Source organism: Leptosomus discolor, chromosome 7, assembly GCF_034619465.1.
Source record: "Leptosomus discolor isolate bLepDis1 chromosome 7, bLepDis1.hap2, whole genome shotgun sequence".
NCBI classification, from domain to species: domain Eukaryota; kingdom Metazoa; phylum Chordata; class Aves; order Leptosomiformes; family Leptosomidae; genus Leptosomus; species Leptosomus discolor.
Window position 1 is genome coordinate 19,995,655 of NC_141397.1, and position 23,382 is coordinate 20,019,036.

At 40.9% G+C, this 23,382-nt stretch overlaps 1 protein-coding gene across 2 annotated transcripts in view; it reads right to left on the reverse strand.

The window, feature by feature from the left end:
* The window catches only part of ABHD5 (abhydrolase domain containing 5, lysophosphatidic acid acyltransferase), a 28,390-nt gene extending 5,270 nt beyond the window's left edge, over positions 1-23,120 (reverse strand). The window contains exons 1-6 of one of the 2 annotated variants that reach the window (XM_086467792.1): positions 23,089-23,120; positions 8,116-8,201; positions 7,464-7,836; positions 4,351-4,505; positions 750-861; positions 28-214 (exon numbers count right to left, since the gene is read on the reverse strand). In XM_086467792.1, the coding sequence (XP_086323918.1) occupies positions 28-214; positions 750-861; positions 4,351-4,505; positions 7,464-7,836; positions 8,116-8,201; positions 23,089-23,117 (942 nt within the window). In that variant the 5' untranslated portion in view covers positions 23,118-23,120. Of the gene's footprint in view, positions 1-27; positions 215-749; positions 862-4,350; positions 4,506-7,463; positions 7,837-8,115; positions 8,202-16,813; positions 16,846-23,088 lie in introns of those variants that run through there. The other variant, XM_009960923.2, reaches the window with a different exon arrangement.
* Between the last annotated feature and the right edge of the window lie 262 nt (positions 23,121-23,382).

Consider the following 23,382-nt stretch of genomic DNA (forward strand, 5'->3'; position numbering starts at 1 on the left):
AAACATCTGCTTTAAAAGTCAACTTACTATTGTCTTCACATACGAATTTGGTCTCAGAGACTGGATAGTGCTGCCAGAATTGCCATCTATACATGAACGTGCTCCATAGACCACAGTGATAGGAATGTCTCGATCCATTTGTGGAATCCGTTGCAGCATCGGCCTTTTTGCCCATCCGTAAGGAATAGTCATGTTCTTGAAAGCTGTTTCACCACTTCAAGTCATTCAAAAGGGTAAAAACAATTAAAATTTCCATGAGATCTGCCTTTTCTCTAAATTGGAGTATCTGTGCCTTTTGGTAACACAGAGTGCGATAGTACATGAGGTTGGGATGTTTTACTATTAAGAAATTTAAGTTTTCAAGGTTTGTATGTAATTTTCAACAGAAAGAGCCTATGTTTTTACAGTACTGAGTAATAACACTTAAAACAATGAAATGCCTTATTTTAAAAGTTTTTTAAGATATTCTTTACAAATTAAACCACTGCAGTGGTTTAGGGCCTGAACTCTCAGAATTAACACATAGGTAGTTTTGAAGAAATACAGAATTAGGACAGCTTTTACGTTTATCAGTTTCTGGAATTCAGAAAAAGTGCAATGCTACTTTGTTCTTCAATTACTACAATAAATGTTACAATGGAAAAAAAGAAAAAGCATGCACGTTGTTGCCATGGCCATTGGAGGGAGTAGCAGGCACTCAGTAAATGAAAGACAGACTTCAAAACATACACTGGGAAACTCATACTCACCTGGGTGACTGTACATTGCAGTGATAGATATATTCAGCCACAGTGTTATCATCAAACATCGATGAATATTTTCGCTTGAAATCTGGTCTTAAACGCTGAACAAGGCTTAATCCTGTTAAAACAGAAGAGACAACTTTTATCAGATTGCCTAACATTTTCATTACAACCCTCCAAACACGCACCCTTGAAACCTGTGGCTAAGCTTGCTGACTTCTAAACCAATGTTTTGTTTCACTACTTGCATGCCTTCGGAAAACATGACGGCACTACAATAAGCAGGAATGAAACACAAATATTCTAAAGGATTTTATGCTTTACCAGAAGAGGGCCAATTCAATCCCTGCTGAATACACATGGAGGACAGGGAGGTGCCTGACCAGCCTAGTGGCCTTCTATGACGGAGGGACTACACCAGCGGACAAAGGAAGAGCTACGGATGTTGTCTATCTGGACTTCTGTAAGGCCTTTGACATGGTCTCCCACAACATCCTTCTCTCTAAATTGGAGAGAGATGGATTTGATGGGTAGACCGTTTGGTGGATGAGGAATTGGTTGGACAGTCACATCCAGAGGGTAGTGGGCAATGGCTCGAGGTCCAGATGGAGATCGGTGACAAGTGACATGCCCCGGGTCCGTACTGGGACCAGTGGTGTTTAGTATCTTCATCAACAACATAGACAGTGGGATTGAGTGCACCCTCAGCAAGTCTGCAGATGACACCAAGCTGAGTAGTGCAGTTAACACGCCTGAGGGACACGATGCCATCCATCGGGACCTGGACAAGCTCGAGAAGTGGGCCCATGTGAACCTCATGAGGTTCAACAACGCCAAGTGCAAGGTCCTCCACCTGGGTTGGGGAAATCCTTGCTATCAATACAGGCTGGGGATGAAGGGATTGAGAGCAGCCCTGCCTAGAAGGACTTGGGGGTACCGGTGGATGAAAAGCTGGACATGAGCTGGCAATGTGCGCCCACAGCCCAGAAGCCAAAAGTATCCTGGGCTGCATCAAGAGAAGCGTGGCCAGCAGGTCAAGGGAGGTGATTCTGCCCCTCTACTTCACTCTGGTGAGACCCCACCTGCAGTGCTGTGTTCAGCTCTGGGGCCCCCAGCACAAGAAAGACATGGACCCGCTGGAGCAGGACCAGAGGAGGGCCATGAAGATGATCAGGGGGCTGGAGCACCTCCCCTGTGAGGACAGGCTGAGAGAGTTGGGCTTGTTCAGCCTGGAGAAGAGAAGGCTCTGGGGAGGCCTTACAGTGGCCTTCCAGTACTTAAAGGGGGCCTATAAGATAGACGGGTACAATCTTTTTTTGCAGCGCCTGTTGCAATAGGACAAGGGGTAATGGCTGTAAACTAAAGAAGGGCATATTTAGACTAGATATAAGGAAGACATTTTTTACAATCAGGGTGGTGAGGCACTGGAAAAGGTTGCCCAGAGAGGTGGTAGATCACCCATCCCTGGAAACATTCAAGGAGAGGTTGGACAGGGCTCTGAGCAACCTGATCTAGCTAAAGACGTCCAACTCCCCTGCAGCAAGCAGGGACAAGATGATCTTTAAAAGGTCCCTTCCACCTCAAACTATTCTATGGTTCTATGAATACATACAGGGAATGTTTGAGAAAGGCCACTGCAGTGACAGAATAAACACGCAAAGGGGACCAGCAAAAGGACTAAGCAGAGTATCTTTCTGTCACCAGTTGAGTCTCACATGACACCAATATTGGTTTTCTCCTTGCTCTGGCAGCACTGGGTGGGAAAGAAGCATCCCACCTTTCAGAACCAGAAGGCACTGCTGAAAATGCTGGTCTGTTTTTCTTCCTTAGATAAAACTCTGTGCTGTCCTTTTACAGAACAGTCATCTTCTTAAGCTAGTTCATCTAGCTAGTGTTTAGTTGAAAGAACAGAAGTCTATGCTGAAAAACTGGTGTAGAAATCTTGACGTGAGTATAAGAGATTTAACCTAGGAAAGCTATTGTTCCCAAGGTCTCTCAACAGCCAGCCAAAGTAGAGAAGTGTGTCCCTTCAGGGGCCAGTTCAGGCTTTCTAAGGTTAAGCTCCTATTCTGAATCACTTCTTTAAGGAAGAAGCCTCTTGTAGTTGACCAGACAGTTCTTTGGGACAGGAGCCTCATCAAAGGCTAATCTTAGTCTAAGAATATTATTCATCCCTGAAGAGATAGGCTCACAGTTTACCACTTGGGTTTATCAACTGAAAATACTGTTGTTAATCTATGCAGTTATGATGATGTCACTTCTTCCCACCTGTCCCTGGCCAAAGGTCTGGTATGATTTATGTAGACCTTGGCACAGTGATCTATGATTTTGTAACCCTGAGATTAGAATATTGCAACACACTCTTATGTATGCTTTAAATATGTACGCTTTAAATCAATTTAGAAAACTAATATGGTGCAAGAGAAAACAATTCTCTTATGAAATAACAATTGAAGTCCTGAAGTGGTGAAGATTTTGCAAACATTCTGCAACTTGCTCTGCTGCTTGTATTTTCTCTGTAGAGACTTATGTCTTTTTCTGCCTGTTTGGGGTTTTTTTTTAAACACAAACGATACAGCTGGCTTGGAATAAGAGTACCTGGAAGCAAGAGGCTAATTCTATGTCTTCCCCTGCTATCAGCATAGAGGCCACAGCATCCCCATTTCCAATAACTGCAGGACTGAAAGTTATAAAATTTTAGAATTCACTTTCTATTTTGATAAAAAAGTGTTTTGTCTGTGGGTCCAATTGCAAAATGGTTCTCTCTCCTTCCCTGGGAATTTACAGTGGGGAATGAAACAAGGAGTCAAGGCACCTTGGAAAACATTTTGGAATGAAATCCCACTGTTTTGTTCTCATTATGTTTATTGAAGACACCCTCAATTGCCTGGCTGATGTTTTTCATAGAGTCTATGGAATGCTAAAAGAAATGCTAACACTGAAGACCCTGAGTTCCACAAAAAGGGTGTGGTCACAGTGACATTACTGTTGTCCTGAGGCATTTTTAGGCGTTCAGCTCTAGGAATGGAATTCACAAATGCAATCTAAGCACCAAAACCCCTATACTGTAAGCCTCCTGGGTGACTCTTCCAGTTAAGTGAAGGAAAACACACAAATCAACTAACTGGAAATCACTCAAAGATCTCTCTTGATTCTGTCTGTCTCCCAAGTTTAAGTATCTGCCCGCAGGCCTGATTAAATACCCATGTGATACCATTGTGATATCCCAAAGAACCTGGCTCACATTTAAATGCCTAACTCATACCTTTGACCAACAGTGATTTGCTTTATAGTGAGGATCAGACAGCTACATCTGCCCAGCAGCTTAAGCACATCTGCTTAAGCAGATGTCCAAATAAACTGACTCACTATAACTGCAGCCTACAATAATATAATGTAGCTCACTACAAACTATCACACTAGTATTTCTAATAGAAAGAGTTTGCCCTCTTGTCCTAAAGAGTTTATCTTTCCTCAATCCCTCCCACTTTCTCCTCCAACTCTTCTCTCTGAGTGACATGGACTTGCAACAAAGCTTATCTTAATGGGGTATCTGTCCCATGTTTAACACAAACAGAAACAGTATCTGAGAGTAGATAAAACTCACCAAATGGTCCTGCTATCCTCAGCCCAGCTAATGGATTAAATGGACTCAATATAGCTCCTAGTGCTTTGATCCAGATTGGAATTGGTCTTTCATGTTCAGCGTTGTCAGGCCTCTCTGGAAAACCCCATGGCTCCACTAAGATAAGGTGTTTGACCCTGTTGGCAAAAAAAGGTTCAGAGGTTTAGAGTACATCAATTTTTCTTCAATTGAGTACGACATAAAGGTACTATCTGTGGACTATGCAACCTGCTGTAGTCACTTCTATCATAGCGGCTTATTACCTAGTTTCTGATTCATCAATGGTTTTGCTTTTGATTGCGAATTAGTGAGAGACTGAATTGCAACTAATTGTATATACGAACACCAGAAACTTGGAAGCTCACGTCACAGAGAGAGTCTCAATATTCAACAGATATCCACTGTTATACCCACTACAAGAAAAAAGCCAGTCTTCTTTCTGTTTTCAAAAATAGCCTAACCTATATGCTCAGTTGATATTATTTACAGGAGCAGTTTAATTTGAGAGAAAAGATAGTAATTGCTTCTGTTTCATTTAAGTACACTTGCTAAAAGCCTTTATTTTCCAAGCCATCTAAGATCTCTGTTGCAAGAAGAGATGTAATTTATCTGAAAAATCATCTTATCAAAGTAAAATTTGAACTGGGAGAGGCAGAGCAAAATTAGCAGATGTTTTCTAAATTTATTGATTTTAGGTCATGAAAGAAACGTCAGAGACAATTTATAAAATCATTACTCAAAGGAATCTCAGTACAGAGAGCACACGCAACTATCAATCACTTCATGCTGCAAGTTGCCCTCAAAGAAAAAAAATCTACTTCGTCTTGCTAGAACTGCAATTGTCCATTTCTTTTAATTCCATAATAACACCTACTCCAAGTGTCCTAGAAACTGCCGACTTCTGAAAAAGTGACTCTTAACTATAGTTTTGCATATTTAAGGTAATTTTCCACACACGCTTCATCATCATTACTTTCTTATTCATGACTTCCTTCTCTTTCAAAGACATAAGATTAGATATTCAAGACAGCAGAGTTCTTACTGCCTAAAACGGTGTCAGAAGTGATTCCGAAGGCTATTTCTGGACTATAATCAGTCGGGAAACCAAAAATCTGTGCTTGAAATGAGGAGTTGAAAAGGATTAAGCTCACAAAGATGTTTCTTGGCTGTCAGCTCAGCCATGAGCGCATTTGCACACAGCAGCAAACACCAACAGTAAGAGAGGACTGGGTAGAATTTAACTACGCAAACCAAGCAGGAGAGATTAGAGGCTAAGCAGCACAAGCAATGAGGAGCTGTTCACGACAGCCACACATTCTGTGCACAAAATATGGCATTAAACATAACACATCAAACACATGAATAAAAACAGAATAAGCTTTTTCATGTTTCCTTTCTTAATACTTTCCTTCCTATTTGTCATTTCTCCTTTTGGTAATCAAGCCTAAAACAACCCAGGACAATGGGAAGTTGACCATGAGAATCATTCCAGAAGTAGTAGTTCAGAAGTTGCAATATGCGAAAATCATGAGCACCACCATCCAGGAATATTCTAAATGGGAATATTTTTGGATTAGTAACCTCAGTTGTCCCATGAACAACTTTGGTACAACATAGCAAATTAATGGACCATCTAAACCTGGAGAAACAGATCTACTTTCCTAACAATATGTGTCCAGAATCCCTTAAGCCTCTAATGCATTGTTAGATAATCTGGCTGAAAGCTGTGCTATATTTATCACTTGATTCAATGCTGTCTTAAGATCCTATCAGTCAATTTGCCAATTTGATGGTGTTAGTTTAATTTCAGAGAAACATTAGTAACGTGAGAGCACAAACTGCAACACCCCCGAATTATTTAACCCCAATTTAAGCACAGTGAGGCATGAAAACAAAGTGTCACTTTGGATTAAGTCAGCAGGGGGCAGAAACAATACCCCATCCCACAGGGACAGGATAGCACCATTTACAGATAGATACTTCAGGAAAAGGGGCAAGGAACTTGTAAGTGATCCCTACAAGAAACTAACTACAGTTAGCTAAAAGTTGGTTTATGCCCAATAGAATAACAGGTTTACATCCCTAGAGCAGAGGACTGCATTTCTTCATTGCAATTCTGGATTTAGTCACATGCCAACTTTCGCACATCATTTCCAGCCACGTGTGCCAGTTGTCGTCCACTTGGAAAGAAAGAAGTGAAGTGTTTTAGGAAAAAATGATACACGAATTTACTTCAAAATCTCCAAATAAGAGACAAAGAAATGTACACAGTATAAATCGATGTAAGTATAAAAGAATAAGACATGTTTTGTGTAACATAGAATCTGCCATACGATGTGGAAAGCTAAACTTATATTCATAAGTTTTCACAGGAGTCCACTATGGGTATCTAAACAAAAGCAACGTCCTTTTTTGGTACAGAATGTCCTCAGTTGTTGGGATCCTAGCTCACCAGGGGCTATATAACCAGGCGATATAAAAAAAAGAGATAAATTATTAGTTAAACAGCAAAAAAAAAAGGATTAGCTGTTGGCCACAATGTGATGCAGAAAATACTGATGAAATACAATTACAGGACTGCTGCAGCTGGGTTGTTTTGCAAAGAAGAAATATGAAGTGGCATAAAGACAATTTAAATCAGTCACTAAAATAATTTTTACATCATCATGCTGGCACCAGATCAACTGCTAGCATATAGGCATAAATTACCTAGGGGAATTACGATCAGAAATTTCAATGTTATCCAAAATCTGGCAGAAATAGGCTTATTTTCTCTTCATAAACCTATGTTTGATCTGAGATGTCACAAAACATTCACCTGTAAATACAACCTTTGATATAATCATGCAAGGGGGTACTGAACAAAACCAAAGAGGTACAGAAAAGTATACAGAAAAGCATGTTTACCATATCTAGTTATTTCCATTAACCTGTAAACAAACCATACAATTAATACTTTGGGCTTAAAATTCAGTACCAAGTTTCTTCAAATCAGCACAGTCATTTACTTAAAGATAGTCTATAAAGACCCTGATGAAATAAAATCTGTGTTAAAATCATTAGTCAAATAAAGGAATTCCTTTATTTTCACATACCTTGATGGGTATTTTAATGAGTAAGCAGCGGCCAGGAATCCACCTAGGTTGTGTCCAAGTAAAATCATTTTTTCTAACCCCAACTCCTTTCTCCATTCTTCTATGGATTCCACAAACTGATTTTCTGCTTCCCGAGCATCAGTGTCAAAGTGTGGTCTACTGCTACGTCCAAATCCCAAGAGATCAAAAGCATGAATGGTCCTGTTCTCACAGAGATCTTCAAAATTGAGAGCCCACAGTCCAACACCTCCTCCAAACCCATGCAGGAGAACAAGCGGAGTTTTATGTGAAAAGTCCGGAGAGAATGTTAGTGTCCATATTTTATTTCCTTTAGATATATACACATATCGTTTACTGTATGTGCTTGCAATACCTGAAGAAAGAGTGGGAAAAAAAATGACATTGGTAGACATGCCTGATAAAATATTAAGTACATGCTATGAAAACCACTGTTTTAAACAGGAGCTCCCTTTCACAGGAGAGAACCTACAATCAAATATCTAAATAAAGGAACAATGAAAATCTAGTTCTAAATCTACATATTTCATCACAGTGTAAAAGCCATATTTAAAAACTTCTTTGATTATATTTAATGTAAATTTATAGAAAATCTAGTTATATCTAGAAATCTCATGAAAAAACAAAGACTTACATTTTAGCATTTTGTCCTCAGCCTCTTTAAGGTGCAGCAGTGATGTGGGACACCAGGCAGGAAGCCAGCTGAATAACCATCCCAACCTATAACAGCAATACAGAATAAAAATTTCTTGAGCAAGATGGTAATTTTTTGCACCATTGATGCTTTGAAGATATTTCTTTTGCTGCTCTTCATAAAAGAGCCCAAGTAAATTACAAGCCATGCAGTATAGGAGTGTGCAGTGTGAGGAAATTCACTTTCTCCTCACTTTTATAAAGCAAGCAGTGTCGTGATCAGGGGCATTCTTCAAACAGCTATTTCTGCACTATGTGTTCCTTATCAGTGTACTGATCTACCTCCGTCAGAGCAGGCTGCTTCCGAGAACTCGGAGACATCAGCCCTCACACCAACCTGTCAAGCCTGGCAGGCTATATCACACAATCCTTGGGGCTTCCAGCCTCCTCTCAAGTTCCCTTGGAAGTCTGCCTGCACATACATTACCTTGCATGAACCTACTATTTCCATAAAGGTAATAAACCACGTGTTTACCAGCCTGACCCAAACTGATCCATATACTAGATAAATTTAAAAAGAGAAAAATAAGCAGGTTTATTTTAGTAAAGTAAAAACCTAGGGCCCTCATTACCAATTTAGAAACAATGTCCCAGAGGAAAATGACACAGAAATTTCAATTCCCTCAACAGAAGCTGCTTTTCCAGCTGTCAGTTACTATCTTGGTAGCACTGACCACGAGACCAGGGGGAATGACTCAGCTAGCAGTGTTGCCTCACTGACAGTGCTTCAAAGAACACAGCAAGCAATTTGGTATAGCTCTTCCTGGGTGCGGTGCTAACATATCCCTTGCTTTCAAGATAGAATCCTCTTTTTCCCCTCTCTTGCCTGTTTCCGACGTGGCTCAGACAATTGATGCAAAGGCAGCTACTGTAGGACCCCAGATCGTTCTTCATAGGGAAGCCGATACGGTCACCAAATCAACTGTCTGTCTTTAGTGCTTTTTTCCTACGCTGAACTGCCTTCCAGTTAGTCACAGTATTTTCAGGACTGAACGCTGCAAGTATTAGTTGTACAACAATGATAAAGACTATAATGTTACTAATGTCCAATTTTTCAGAGTGTACACAACATATCGACAACAAATAATAGATTTGCCTCCCCAAGTTCTTTATCCAAAGGAACTTCTCCCTACCTTTTTAAGGGGCTGAGTTAGTCCAGCTCAATAGCTACTTAAGTTTATGATACAACATGGAAGGTTTTCTGGGGATGCACAATGCAATTGCAACCAGCACTGTTCAGATTCATAGAAACATACTAGGGGATATCAAGGAAAAAAAGCCCCAAACCATACCTGATCAAAAAGCATTAATCATCCAATCACCCATGCCCACTGCTATACCGTATTATTTACTCCTCTGAGAAACACACTGGTGCCTGGCTTCCTAAACCACCAGACCATGGGAATTGTTGCAATGGTGTATCGAGTGACTGGGAAGGGACGGTTCTATGCCCATCCATGCCATGTCCTCAGCCAACCTAAGAAATGAAGGAATCTGGCATCTTACAGGAATAGGCATCTAAGTGTTTTGCTTCCATGTTAATCTAGGCATTTATTTAAAAGTAAAATTTTTAAGAGGTTAAAGCTGGCACCAGCCAAAAGCAATTTCACCAGCAAATAACCGTGAAATCCAAGTTTAACAATTTCACTAATTGTGTCCAATGTCATGAATTACTCTGGCAAATTATTAAACAATAATCTCACCACCCATCTGAGCCGAACTTCCTGCTAGTTATACGCTCAAATAAGCATTTTCATTCAAAACTCTTAGGTCAGAAGCACAAAACCCAGTCACTATTTTCCCAAGCCAAAACTATATGAAATGTTTCTTTTTGGCAAAATCACTGATTTAGCAAAGAACCTTCTTTAAAGATTTTTTTTTTTTTTTTTTTTTTTACAGAAACGTATAGCAGCAACATATCAACATTAAGACAGTGCAGAGATATGACCACAATGAAATAAAAATGAAATCTACAGGTCACAGTCCCAGATTTTTATTTCACAATCTTAAGGAGACACCTGGATACTCAGGAAAAATACGTAGAAAATTGTATCAGAATGGGAAAGTTGTAACACAGATGCCCACTCTTTCTTTTGTTAGTTATCAGTACTGTTTATAAATACCGAGATTTTAATTCAGAACAAACACCACATACACATAGCTTGACAAACACAGTCAGCAAGCCAAAAAGTTTAAAATAGAAATTATGTTTGCAATTCATTCTGTACTTGCTGAACTAGAAGAGCAAGTGAAGAAGGCTTTCTGTCAAAACAGTGATCACTTTCTAGAAAAGTTATTTTAGAAAGAAAATATTTAGTTACCTATATTCAAGACTTACTCCTTTGGCTTTCCTCCGCTCCTTCCAAAAATGATTTACCACATTGCTAGATGTTTTCCATATGCGGAGAACAATCAACTATTTAATCTATTTTCTCTGATAGCTTTGGAAGACTACAGTGTGGCTGTACCACATCAAAAACCGTGAAATAAATCTGGCAACTCACAGCCCAAACTTCTATCATTTTTATACTGATTGTACAAATGGGTGTTACACATCAAATTACCAAGCTGTGTAACTAGTGGAATTGAACCTGTATATTTGTTTGTGGCCATGCAGTAACAAAAAACAGTGTGCATATCCATGCTAAAATAAGCAATAATCAGTAGGGCAGAGCATGACATAGAATGTTTCCTTGCATCTTCTGTTTGGGGTCAGTTATACTTTTCACAGTCACCTGAAAAAGTCTGAGTACCGGAGGCTGGAAGAATCAGAGGCCAGCCAGCAGGGGGGTGCTGACCTGCCCGGCATTCAGAGAAGTGACTCTCTCTGCCAACAGACCTCCACGCTTCTTGTAACACATCTGGGGCAGGGGGCCAGAAGGTAAAGGAAAGCCCCAGAGACACACACTGAACGGCCTTAGATTTGGAGACAGTCAAGGAGATTAGTGTTAGGCTAGAAGATTAGTGAGACCATCAGTAGCCTATGCTGATGACCAAATACAGTCATAAATAATGAAAACAAAAGGGACACTCGGTCTGACCATAAGAAAGAATAAAAATAAATAAGATATAAATAAAATAATTATTTAAAAATTAATATTGATTACTGTCTTTAGATATCTATGGAGTAAAGAATAATTTAATATTATGTAAAAGGTAACTAAGGATAACACTGCTTTTCCCCAGCTGCTTGAATGTTAATTTGAATCAAGAACTTACAGTCACAGCACAGCCTAAATTGCCTGAGGATAACATTCAAAAGAACTGAGAATCAAGTAGAGGCAGTGGCATAGTGAACCTGATCCACCCACCCATCCACCTCTACTGATTAGGTCAAACTGGATGAAGAATGTGGCAAACAGGTAACTCAGATACCACCGTTCTGTCAGCTAGATTAACCATATTTAACTTGGTGAGAAGTGATTGCATGCAAGACAACCGATGGATTTGTAGCCAGACATACTCCACAAAAAGCTCATGAAAGCTTAGATAATAGTGAAGAATTGAAAACATCTACTGTTACACCGAGGTATGCACTCAAACAGCTGAAGAGTCTATCTGATTTCTGGCTTGTAACATGGATTTAAAGAAAGAAGCTTTACCATATAAAGATGTTCAATTAATGTTTTTGTAATATTACTATGTAACTCTATCTAGGAGATATAAATGTACATACCCTGAGCTCATTCTCTCACTTTTCAAGCTTACAATTTACTTACTCATATCAGTTATACAAATGCAGAGGTCTTTCTACAATACTAAATATAAAAATCAGCTTTTCACTAAGATTTTTGAAGTCAGCAACCAATATAGGCCAAGAAACAGGTGCTGAAACATGCATCAGTGACGCAAGTGTGGCGAGTAGACCTTCCTGTCATGTATTTGGACTGAAAGATTGTATCAGCAGGGAAGCCAGAGCTCAGGGTATACCACAATTACACAATAACTCATAAGAAAAGGCTTACAAGAATGTAACTGAACACATGAGCAACAGAGCTGCATATGTGCTTCTGTCTTGCTCTCAGCAAATTACCATATTTAATATTTTTAACTGAATTTGTGAAGACAATGTGGCAAACTACCTGCTACTTAAGTAAAGTATTTTTCTTTCCAGCATTCACTATACCCAAATTCCATCTTGTTCTCTATTTACTCCCAGGAAAATTTCTCTTGAATGTCAGTTGTTTAACAAATCACTGGGGAAAAAAACCCACAACTTTGGACAAAAATGCAATAAACCTATTTCAAACTAGTGTGTGAAACAACAAACAAACAAACATGTTTTTAAAACTCCAGTAAATTGAGAAGTAAACTTGAGGAGATATAGAAGTGGCAACTATTTTCAACTCAAGAAAGTTTTAAAATTGTTATATATTGGAGCCACATATCTCTGAATAAAATCTCATAACATTTTTCTGTTTGGTAACACAATATTTAATAGTGATAAGAAATTAAAAACGCATAAGTTAGTACCACTAAAATTAAGATGTCACTTAATCATTGTGGATTTAATTTTATGAACAGGTTCAAGTTCTCCTACATGGTTTCAGACACATCAGCAGTCTTTTTAGCATTTCAACAACTGTAATCATTTAAAGTCCAAGAAAATTACACATTCAAGCTTGGTACCAGTTTAAAGCAGACATCTTGCTATGAGAGGGAAAGTTCGGATGGAGAAAGTTTTAACGTAAATAAATTACATTCTTAAAGACCAAAATAAATGCTCCTTCTGTTCAAAGGATATCTATCGGAACGTAACGGTGAGGTTTTACTAGTTATAAAATGAAGTAAAAACTATAAAGCAAAGCACATTTAATTGAAAATGACAGAATGCATTAATGATTACTGTGAAAGAGGACTCAAACTTCCAATTAAATTTGGAAAGTTTAGGAAATTAGAAAAATATGTTTATCATGTGAAAGCAACACACTCTGCATGAAACTGAGAACAAGAAGCAGCAAATAAATATATATTAGACTTAAACCTTTGACAGAAGTAGTTGGCTGCAGTTAATATTCAGTGTTAGTCCGTTAAGTCAAGGAAAGATAAAACACACAGAGGTCTGTGTCCAACTCTGGGAAGCACCCTACTTCTGCATTTTTATTCCTGCTGGTGTCAGTATGCTGTAAACTGGGTGATGTAAGGCCTGAATCTTGGGCCATCCTTACTACAAGCAGATCAGATCAGATCAGATCTAAAAGCTTACTATTCCCTCCATTTTGCCATTTCAACTATTTTGTGCCTGTTCTCTTGTCAGATTTGTGAAATGATTCAGCTTTAAAAGGAACTATGGTTTAAACCAGATAATTATGGAGGCCTGGCTACAAAGAAGCCAAACAGTTACCCAGCAGACCTATGGGCTAACAAGGTGGAAAAAAAGACTAGGGAGGCAAGGTAGAGGAAGGCAAGCTTTTAAGTTAGAGCTGCCACTGACAGACTGTAACATATAATCATGACCTCAGTCAGTCTGGATTTAACCAGGCAGCGATGTCTCAGAACAAGGCTCAGGATATGGCTTCACGGGAACTTTAACAGCATAACCAATTTTAGGAGTCCTTGTACTCTTTCATTCCTGTCCCCAAAGTGCAACGTGTTCTTTAGTGCCTCAGTATTCTGAGAATAATGAATACAGTCAGAATCATTCAAGCATGTACAATCTATGTACAGTAACTGTTACTGCAAAGGCTGTGTATCCAGGGGCAGAGCTTCTGCATGTACAGTAGCAGTCAGATGTAGTAAACACAAAAACAACTTGAATGATATGTCCCTAGGACAAAAATTTGGTTGTGGCAGCTGCAGACATGTATCAGAAGAAAAACATTCCATGTTCCACTTCCTAATCATTGCATGAAAAGACCAAAACTGTTGTAATCCTCAGGGAAAGACCTTAAGGAGCATTCTAAAGAGGTAAGACCCCAAAGCAAGAATTAAGAATATGGTATGGGAATAAAAATCCTCAATCCTTTGACAAATGTCTACCATTTTCACAAGGTGACAAAAAAAGCATGAAATTGCTGTGAATGGGTTAAAAAGGAAACCCATTTTTTTCCCCAGACGACATTACAACCCTGCCTACAAAATTCTATTTTGATGAGTTTTGAGCCAAGATGTTCCATGCAATTAGATGTTTTGAAACTCTTGCATACTTCAGCAACATTATAATGAAAACCTCTGCATAATATTTCTAGGAAGTGTAATGTCCATCAGCCCCATTCCAACAAAAAGCCCGTGATAGGTTATTGCAGAATATTGCTACACTAGGTTAGAGGTAAAAACAATGCATTCCTCATGTACTTACTGCATCCTGAACGCTGTATTCAGAACATTCAGCAACAGAATTAATGTAAAAATTCAGAAGCAAATTTTATTACTTTGTCTATTTATATTAACAGTGCTACACAGAACTATCACTTATCAAAATTAACCTGAGAATGTAATGAATGTGAACCCATAACCGATGAGCATTTTCTGGCTATTTTAGTGATACTGAAATTTACCATGTTAAATTCATTTGAGCAACCTGAGCACTCAGGCAGTGGAGAGAACCTACAATTTTGCTCCCTGCCATGCTGAACCTCAGCCATAGGTATGCCTTGCTGTATGTGTTGCATCATTATGGCCCCCTCCCCATTTTCTTCTCCATCTCCCAGTACTGCCTGCCTGCCTTTTTTCTTTTATCCATATGTATCCTTTTTATATGCTTTTGTCATTTCTTCCATCCCCTTTCTAGCTATACCCAGAGATGTCCATTTCAGGGCATGTGCTTCTTCACTACACGCCACAAGAACGAAGTTTATCCATGGACTGCATCCCAAGCCTGCCACCTGTAACACTCCTACTGCTTACAAAGTAGCTATGTTAGCACTCAATTGGTTGAAAAAAAGAAACCATTAAGCATGCATGCAATCATGAAGAAACCATGTGTATGGTCACACAGCTATTACTTATTCCTATTACTGCTCACTGCTATATAGGCTCTAAATCCACAAACAAGGGCAGTGTCCTACTGTCCTCCAAAACATCACAAAGTCTTCTCCACAGTCAGGTTAAAATCAGGCCACAAATATACGACAGAGCAGAGAATAAATTAATTCTAACAAGCTTTCAGAAGTACTGTTCCCCTCTGACTTACAAAACACTCCTTAACATACAGGCATTTCCCCTTAAAAAATTATGGTCCACTAACTGCTAATAGCAACCAGCTAAGCAAGCCCTCAGGTATTTCCTTACATCTCTTCTAAGGACCCGTCATTTTATATTTTGACTTAAAAGCTAAAATCAAACACATTCTAGAGAAAAATTGTACTAGCAACTACAGATCAGGTATGGAAGACTACAGAGATAAAGATGCAGATGAGATGAAAGGGGGGGAGCTGCACAGTCCCACTAAAACTACTCAACCTTGTGACAGAGATCACACGTGTAACACACAGGTTTGGTACCACTGAGGACCTACATCCCTCTGCCTCCTCCACAGTAAACTCGCGTCTGATAGAACTTGGGATTGCCACAGCTGTGAAGTGTTTTTACAAACAATCCATTGCATTAAGAATTTGCGAAGAAAAGCATAATTAAAATAAAGAAAATTAAAATTTCCTCCTGGTGTCCTTCAGATGTTACACAGCTTTCTACTACTTTAATTTTATTCATCCACTTACTGATGTACTCCTGCTGTCCTTCAGATGTCGCATAACCTCAGCCTTGCTTAAGCCTTATTTGTCAGCCTCCTCATACCTACCATGCCAGAGGCCCGCGTTTCAGACTGTCCCTGAGTTTCATCGAACAGGACAAGAACAAAACACACATGTAACAGGCACCTCTCATAAATCTGCACCACTGCCCATACTCTACCCTGCTTACCTTTTGTTTATATTCCATAGTGTATTACGCACAATTTAGATTACAACGTAAATAGGAGATGATGTTCTCATTTTTTCTATAAGGAGCCACAGAAGAACACAGGTGATAGACTATCTAAAGCACATGATTATTTCCCTTAGCTCTAAACACAGTATACACAAACTCCACTCGTACTCAAGTGTGAATATACACCAAAGATGGGTTGTTTCACTGCAGATCATTAGAACAGCTTCTATGTTGTGTTCCTTTATCAGTCACCTACAGTGACTAAGCTACCTACGTCAAACTTCAAGAACTTGTAGTCAACGTTTTGGGCCACCCAGCCTCATTTCCCCTTGCTGAAAAACCAAAGAAGGTCACAACCCTTTTCCTAACAGACTGTTTCGTGTATATGCCTACATTACAAATGCTTTAGATGTCAAGGAAGTGCCAGTTATCTTAAAAATAGGTAAGAAGTCAAATCGGTCTAAAAAGCCATTGCATCAAATGTCCTCTTAGGGAAAGTATGATATAATTAATAAGCCTTTACTGTCAGTATGCCAGTTATTAAATGTAATCAAGAAAAAAAAATCTACAATAGTCTGCTAGCACTAACCCACCCCATTTCTTTTTTTTTTCTTTTTCCTCATTGCAATACCCTTCTTTTCCTCACTTCAATACATGAGTGAACTTTCTCGATGACAATAAACACTCTTGCATCTTCTGTTATAGAATGCATTTTTATACCTGTATCTTCCTCTCCTTTCTGTGGTCTCCTATGATCCCGAGTTTTCTTTTACAACTCACTCAGAGCACCTTTCTCCTCTGCCATTCCTCACCATGTTTTCTTGGTGTCACTTAAAATCCTTCTCTTTCACCCTCTTAACCTTATTCCAGACTGACCTCATTCCCTTACACAGCTTCACTGACTCACAAATCTCTCTTCTCCACTGACCTCTCCCCTGCTCTTCAGCTTCTCATCTGGATCTTTCAGAGCCAATGCAAATGCAGATGCTCACCTTTCCTCCCATGCCCTCTTCTCTCTGGCTGTCAACACAAACCATGTACAAAAACCTATCCTGAAAGAATGTCAGAATTGCAAGTAAATACTCAAAAGTTACGAAACACAAGAATCAAAATTTCCTCAACAAGCAATCTTAATAAACCACTATACAAGAGGGAAGAGAAAAGACACTTTAATAATTTATCAGTTGGAAAAGTTGTTCAGATTCTCCCATAAAAGTTCAGAAAAGTCAGAGATCCTGCTGTCATAGACACTGTTCCCTTTTGGAGGGGCAGATCTCCAACTGGGCCTATCAGCCCCCTAGCAGACTCAAAAAAACTTTGAATATAGCCAAATGCATGCAATACTGCCTACAGTTTGCATTCTCCAATGACCGACAGTCACCAACACTATGGCAAGCTCACAGCTACTTGCCCTCTGGATTTATGACTGCACTTTAATTTCCACTAGGGCTACGACCCTACCCGCTCACAGGTACTCTAATCCTAGTTTGACAACTTCTGTAGTAGAGTCTTCACTTGATACTTGTAAAGTTTCCACTTGACCCACACAATTAGTAGCAGAATTGCTGATGCTGCCTCTTTAACCTGCCTTACCCCCCATCAGTAACATCCGAAATGTAAATTAAGAGCTACTACATAATTACTATCTTCCTCCCTCTGCTTCTCATATTTTTCTTTAACAACTTGACCCAGATGGCTGATAAATCTAGTCAGATTTTTACTTTTTTTTATGTGGGATTTCTGTCATAACAGATGACTTGGCCAGGTAATCACTGAAGGAGAGTGGGACCTTCTACGGGAGGCAGTGGAATCCTTCAGGCCAGACCCTGAAAGTGTCTGTTCTCTAGTGACAGTAAAAATTTATGTCCTTCTGCTGCATACACAAAGCACGAAGTGCACACCGCATGAGATCACATGCAGGCCCAGCAGTGGAAACCACACAGCTGAATGCTGCTTCACCAAAGGTGGCAACCAGTGTTTACACAGGCCACTGGAAAGGAGCAACTGAGAGGATGCCCTGCTGCTCAAAGAGAGGGGAAGACCTTCCACGGCTCGCCAGAGCATGTTGGTGTGGCCTTTCCTATTGTTTGATACGAGAACAAGTTTCAGAAAGAGTGGAGGAGAAAACCTTTCAGCCTAGACATGTCCAGCCTGTGGCATTTGAACCTCTAGGCGACATTTCCTAAGGCAGCCTCCCTTAGGAATGATAAAGAACTATGAAGAACTAAAGAATTCTCTGAAAAATCACAAACACATCTGCTGAATTATAAATTAAATGTATGGGATGCCCCAATTTTACTTACTTTGGTTTTAAACTGTGAAACAAAGTCCAGGAGCCTCACTGTTGCCTTATGAACAGATCTTGACCAAGGCTGTGGTACTTTGGCAACTCCTTGCCATCAGCCCTGTCATCTAATTTCCTGCTAAGCTGATGGAACTTGAAAGGTGGTAAGTAAATGTACAAGTAGGTCTAACTGAAATTTTAAAATCCCCTTCACAAGGGTAAGTATGTCAGGTATAACCACGGAGGGCCAGTGTGAAATGGGTGAAGCAAATGGAAAAAAAATAACAAATAGAAAACTCTTCCCTAAATCTCTGTCCTAAACATGAATCAAGAAATATCTTGATATGTATAAGAAGGATACAAGGGAATTCAAAGAGGAGCCAAAACCAAGTAAAAAGAGCGGAACAGATCATCTACTTCGATATACTCACTGCAATTATTCTTTTTCAACTTTTTTCCATAATGTTTGCCTACAATTGCCAGCCAGCAAAAGCTGAACATTACTGTTCTACCCCCCTACAGTGTTTAATCAAGCCTCTCATGGAGGCATTCCTTGTCCAGGGACAGAGTCATGATCATCTTTTTTCTGCCACTGGAACAAGAAGAGAGCCTCTACTATATTTTGCCATCTTTCCCTCTCTCCCTTGAGTCTGTGTTGGGAGAGAAGAGAGATCTTCCTGATGAACACAGACCTTCCCTTCCCAAAGCCATACAAGGACAGGAAAACCATTAGAAACAATCCTATAAATGACTCAAAACCTGCTCATAAATACACTTTCAGATGAACACACAGATGTAACACAAAAGGCATTAAGCACTGAAGCTACGACTGACACAACCCTGCCAGCAAAAAAGTAAGAAAAGAGGAAGGAAACATCCTCTAACCTTTTCCCACATGCGCTTACCACACTGCACTCATGTCTCACTCATGGCTCTTTAAAAATACAAGTTGTAGGTATCAGACCTGCTGTCAGTTGTCTGCGCTCTAGGGAAGGCCCTTAGAAATAGTCTCCCTTCACAAAGAAAAGTAAGCAGGACTCTGCTTTCAGCAGCCTACCCATTCAGTTTGCTTTAAAACCTAGATGATGTAACAAGCAAAAAAATCAAGGAAAAATTTTGATTTGAGAGTGTCCCTTCATGCTTTAACATACCACTATGAATTGAACTACTAGGAGGCAGACACAGGCTTCATTAAGCCTAATAAAATATTCCTCTTTTATTAAACAAACGGCTCACTTCAAAACTGTATGAAGAATTCTGTAATACAAACAAGCTTGAAGGATAATATTGTGATTACTGGTGTTGCAGTGTATGTTTTTACTTATTACTCCAAGCCATTATTTTGTCAAACTACAGGTCACTTACAAGCAATCTGATGTAAGGGCAGATCCCTTAAAATTTTTGTTTTAAAGAAAGCTACTCCACTTACGTCAGAGGGTAAAAAACCCCACTATTTTGTTTTGGGGATTTTTTCCATACATATACATACATTTAGCAGCTGCTATTCCTCGTTACATTACAAGCCATAAGCCGTCCTGCTGAATCCAGAGTGAGTATAAGTGAATTCAATACTGGCAAAAGGCTTATGCTGGGCTGTTTGCCTCCCAGGCAGAAGTCTACATCTAAAACTTAGGTCCAAGGCTGTGAAGAGGTTTAGAAATCATTAGCGGGCGACATGTTAACCAAGCAATCACTTCCATCATGAACACTAAAACATTTGTTTAGTTAATCTTCTCATTCAAAGTTAGGACAATGTCATGAGTATTTTTCAGCTGAGATCTAGGAAGTAACTGAGCCACTGCTATTCTGTTTTCATCACGCTTTACACAGTCACCAGATTGCAACAAACTGAGCGTGTTGCATAACAAGTTGAGTCACACTATTTTTTTCAAAGCAAACAAAGTAAACTTCTTTTTTATTCTTCGTATACACCTGTCACTAACAACTTAATCTAGGGTTTGGATGGTATATTGTAACTCTTCCTCTCACTGCCACAGAGTTTCAAATCAAAAAATAATTAACATATTTCACTTGTTTATAAATTTCGCCCGGGTACTGAGCTTTGCTCAACTTCAAGAGATGAAGAAATGCTAATTTTACCTATTGTTAGAAACAGACCTAAAAAAAGAAAAAGCCCTAAGAACTTGGAGCACTAACATTTCATTAATGCTAACACACTCTCTGAATTCATCGAAAAGAAGGATGAGATTTTGTTCTTAGAAGTCTTTAGTGAATTGAGGGGCTTACTCTGAAAGATTTCACAGCAAATGGCCTGATTGTTCAGCAGGGGGACACTGACAATGTCCTGAAAATCACCCCCCTTTAAAAGCTCACCACCTGAGTAAACCAGGATGAGGAACTCACCATAATCCTTTCGAAAATTTAGCCTGTGATTCCTAACCCTATGTCCAGATCATCCAGTGTTACGATCCTGCAAACCTGACAGGCTACTGAAGTTGAGGGCACTTGGCACCATCTCAGCAGCACTCAGCACTCCGTGTGATCAAACCAGACAGCTAATACAGTTCAGGCTAATGCGCTGAATGAACATACAAACAAAACAGGTTGAGGCAGAGCTATTTTAAGAGTCTTACTTAGAAAACATGTAAATCATCAACAACAGGCTGTACAAGGAACGTGTATTTCATGAATGTGAACAGGTCAGAATGAGCACAGAACCAAGCAAGGGACTGCAGTTTCAAATGGGTAGTGCTGCAGAAGGAGAGGTGGGGGAGAAGGTTATTTTGAAAGCTATTTTAAGTTTGACGAAAGGAGGAGAGCACGGAGTTACAGAGCAGATGAACTGCATAGTGCTTTGAAGGGGAAGCCTTTGAAGTTCATACTTGAAAAGAGACTGCTGTGTACATATGGTGATAAAGGGGTAACAGAGTTTGGAAAAGATGGATAGTCCAGTTCTGGTCAGACTGAGCTGGCAGAGCAGCAAAGTAAGATGAAATACCAAAGCCAGAAGATGTAAAAAGGACTACAAAAAATACAAGACTAAGAACACAGGTAGTTATGAAAGCTAACAGAACAGACATGTAACAAGACGACCTGCAAACAGTAACAACCTTGATATGAAGTCACAAATGCACAATATAATCGTCATGCAAATGGCTGAAGAATTTTAAGTGGAATTCCTCAAAATAACACAAGATTTAATTATGAGAGAAGGGAGAGGGAGATGGAGAAGAAAAGGTAAGAAACTAATTTTTGAGGGCCAGGCGGTCACCAGTGAGATACACTATGTGATATTTAAAGGATGGAGAAACAGGAAAAATTCATGTGAACAGTGCACACAAAGCCCATTTACACATCTGACAGAGGGTATAACGCATGTATATGACTAGAAGACTAGAGTTAGATATCTTCTGACAGAGTATTTAGAACCCTAAAATATGATGGAACAAACTGGGAGATAAGTGACCCGCAGATGTATTAAGTATGTTTGGTGAACAGACTCAGAGATAGGATGACTGTATTATTCTACAGTGGGATAAAGGAGGGCAGACAATTTGGGGGCAATGGGAGGGTAGAAGGACAGGTCTGTACTGGAAGCTGAAGTGTACAACGAAAAATAAAACTGAAACACAAGGTATGAGAAGGCATACACGAGTAATGAATATGTGAATGGAAGAAGAGCAGATTAATAACTTATTATGGAACCATTTGAATGTACACAGACAAAAGATGTAGTGTGGAATGATGTAATTTCAGCCAGAACTGTGATTAATAGATATAATTAAGTCATATATCAGGGTGTAAGTAGTTACAAACAAGTATTAGGGATTTATGTTAAGAACAGGAGCAGGACAATTTATGCCAGAGCAGTTATTTTGGCAGATGTGAATGCCTTGTGATACTAAAAGGAAAGACTAACAAAGATAGCTGGAGATGAGGCATACAGTACTACAAAAGGGAAAAGTTAGAACAACATCATACATGTTTGTAATTTAAAGACGTGATCTCATCTCCTCCTGGTGTCAAGCATCACACAGAAGAATGACGGCACAGTGGCAGAGAGGCTGACAAGCCTTACTGGCTGCTCTACATCTCAGTGGACGTATTGAAGAGATGGAGTGAGAAGACAGGATGCCTGTGTGTACAGGCAAAGCTGCAAAGGTGCACAAAAGCATGGGGCAGCGGCACACAGGGGCGCACAGACTGGACCCTGGTGCAAAGGAAGGATGGACGACACCGGGAGCGCGCACACAGCCAAAGCAGCGAGCGAAACGCGCCTGCACAGGCGTAGGCAGGTGTGCAGTGAGTGACAGCAGCTGGGCCAGGAGCCGCGAAGCTCGCACGCAGAGGGGGAAGCAGCCAGGGCTCGGGGCTCGCACGGAGCCGGCGGCAAAGCCCCCCGGGAGCCTGCCCGTGCGGACACACCTGCACCTATCGAGGAAGCCGCAGCAGGACGGCGGTCTGTGCGGCAGGAAAACATGGCAGGCGGCGTGCCCGGGCGCTGAGGCAGCACCCCAGCGGCGATGCAGGAGCGCGCAGGGTCAGGCGGGGCGGCCGTACCGCAGGCGGGGACCCCGGCGGGCCGCTCGGGGAAGCGGGAGCCCGCCCCGGCCCCCAGCCCCGCGGCGCGGGACCGGCCCCCCGGCCCCCAGCAGCACACCCGCAGTACGGCTGCGGCGGGAGCGGGCGGGCAAGCAAAGCCTGCAGCGGCAGGGTACGGCGGCAGCGCCGCTCCAGGCTTCCTCCCCGCGCCCAGGACACCTACGGGGAGGACGAGGGCCACGCCGAGCCCGCTCCACTCACCCTTCGCTGGAGGGCTCCTCCTCGGCCATGGCGGCGGCGCGGCGGCCGGGAGCTGGCAGCGGAGGAGGAGCGGCGGCGGCCGGTAGCGCAGCGAGGGACAGCGCGACGGCGGCGGCACCGGCCATCACGGGCTCCTCCCTCCCGCCTGCCCGCCCGCCGCCTGCGTCATCCCGGCGGCGGCCACCCACATCATAGAGCGGGGCGGCCAGAGCGGCGCCGTGCGCGGCCCGGGACGGCGGCGGTGCCGAGCGCCGGTGGCGGGCGGGGGAGGAGCCGGGGCGGTGGCCGCAGATC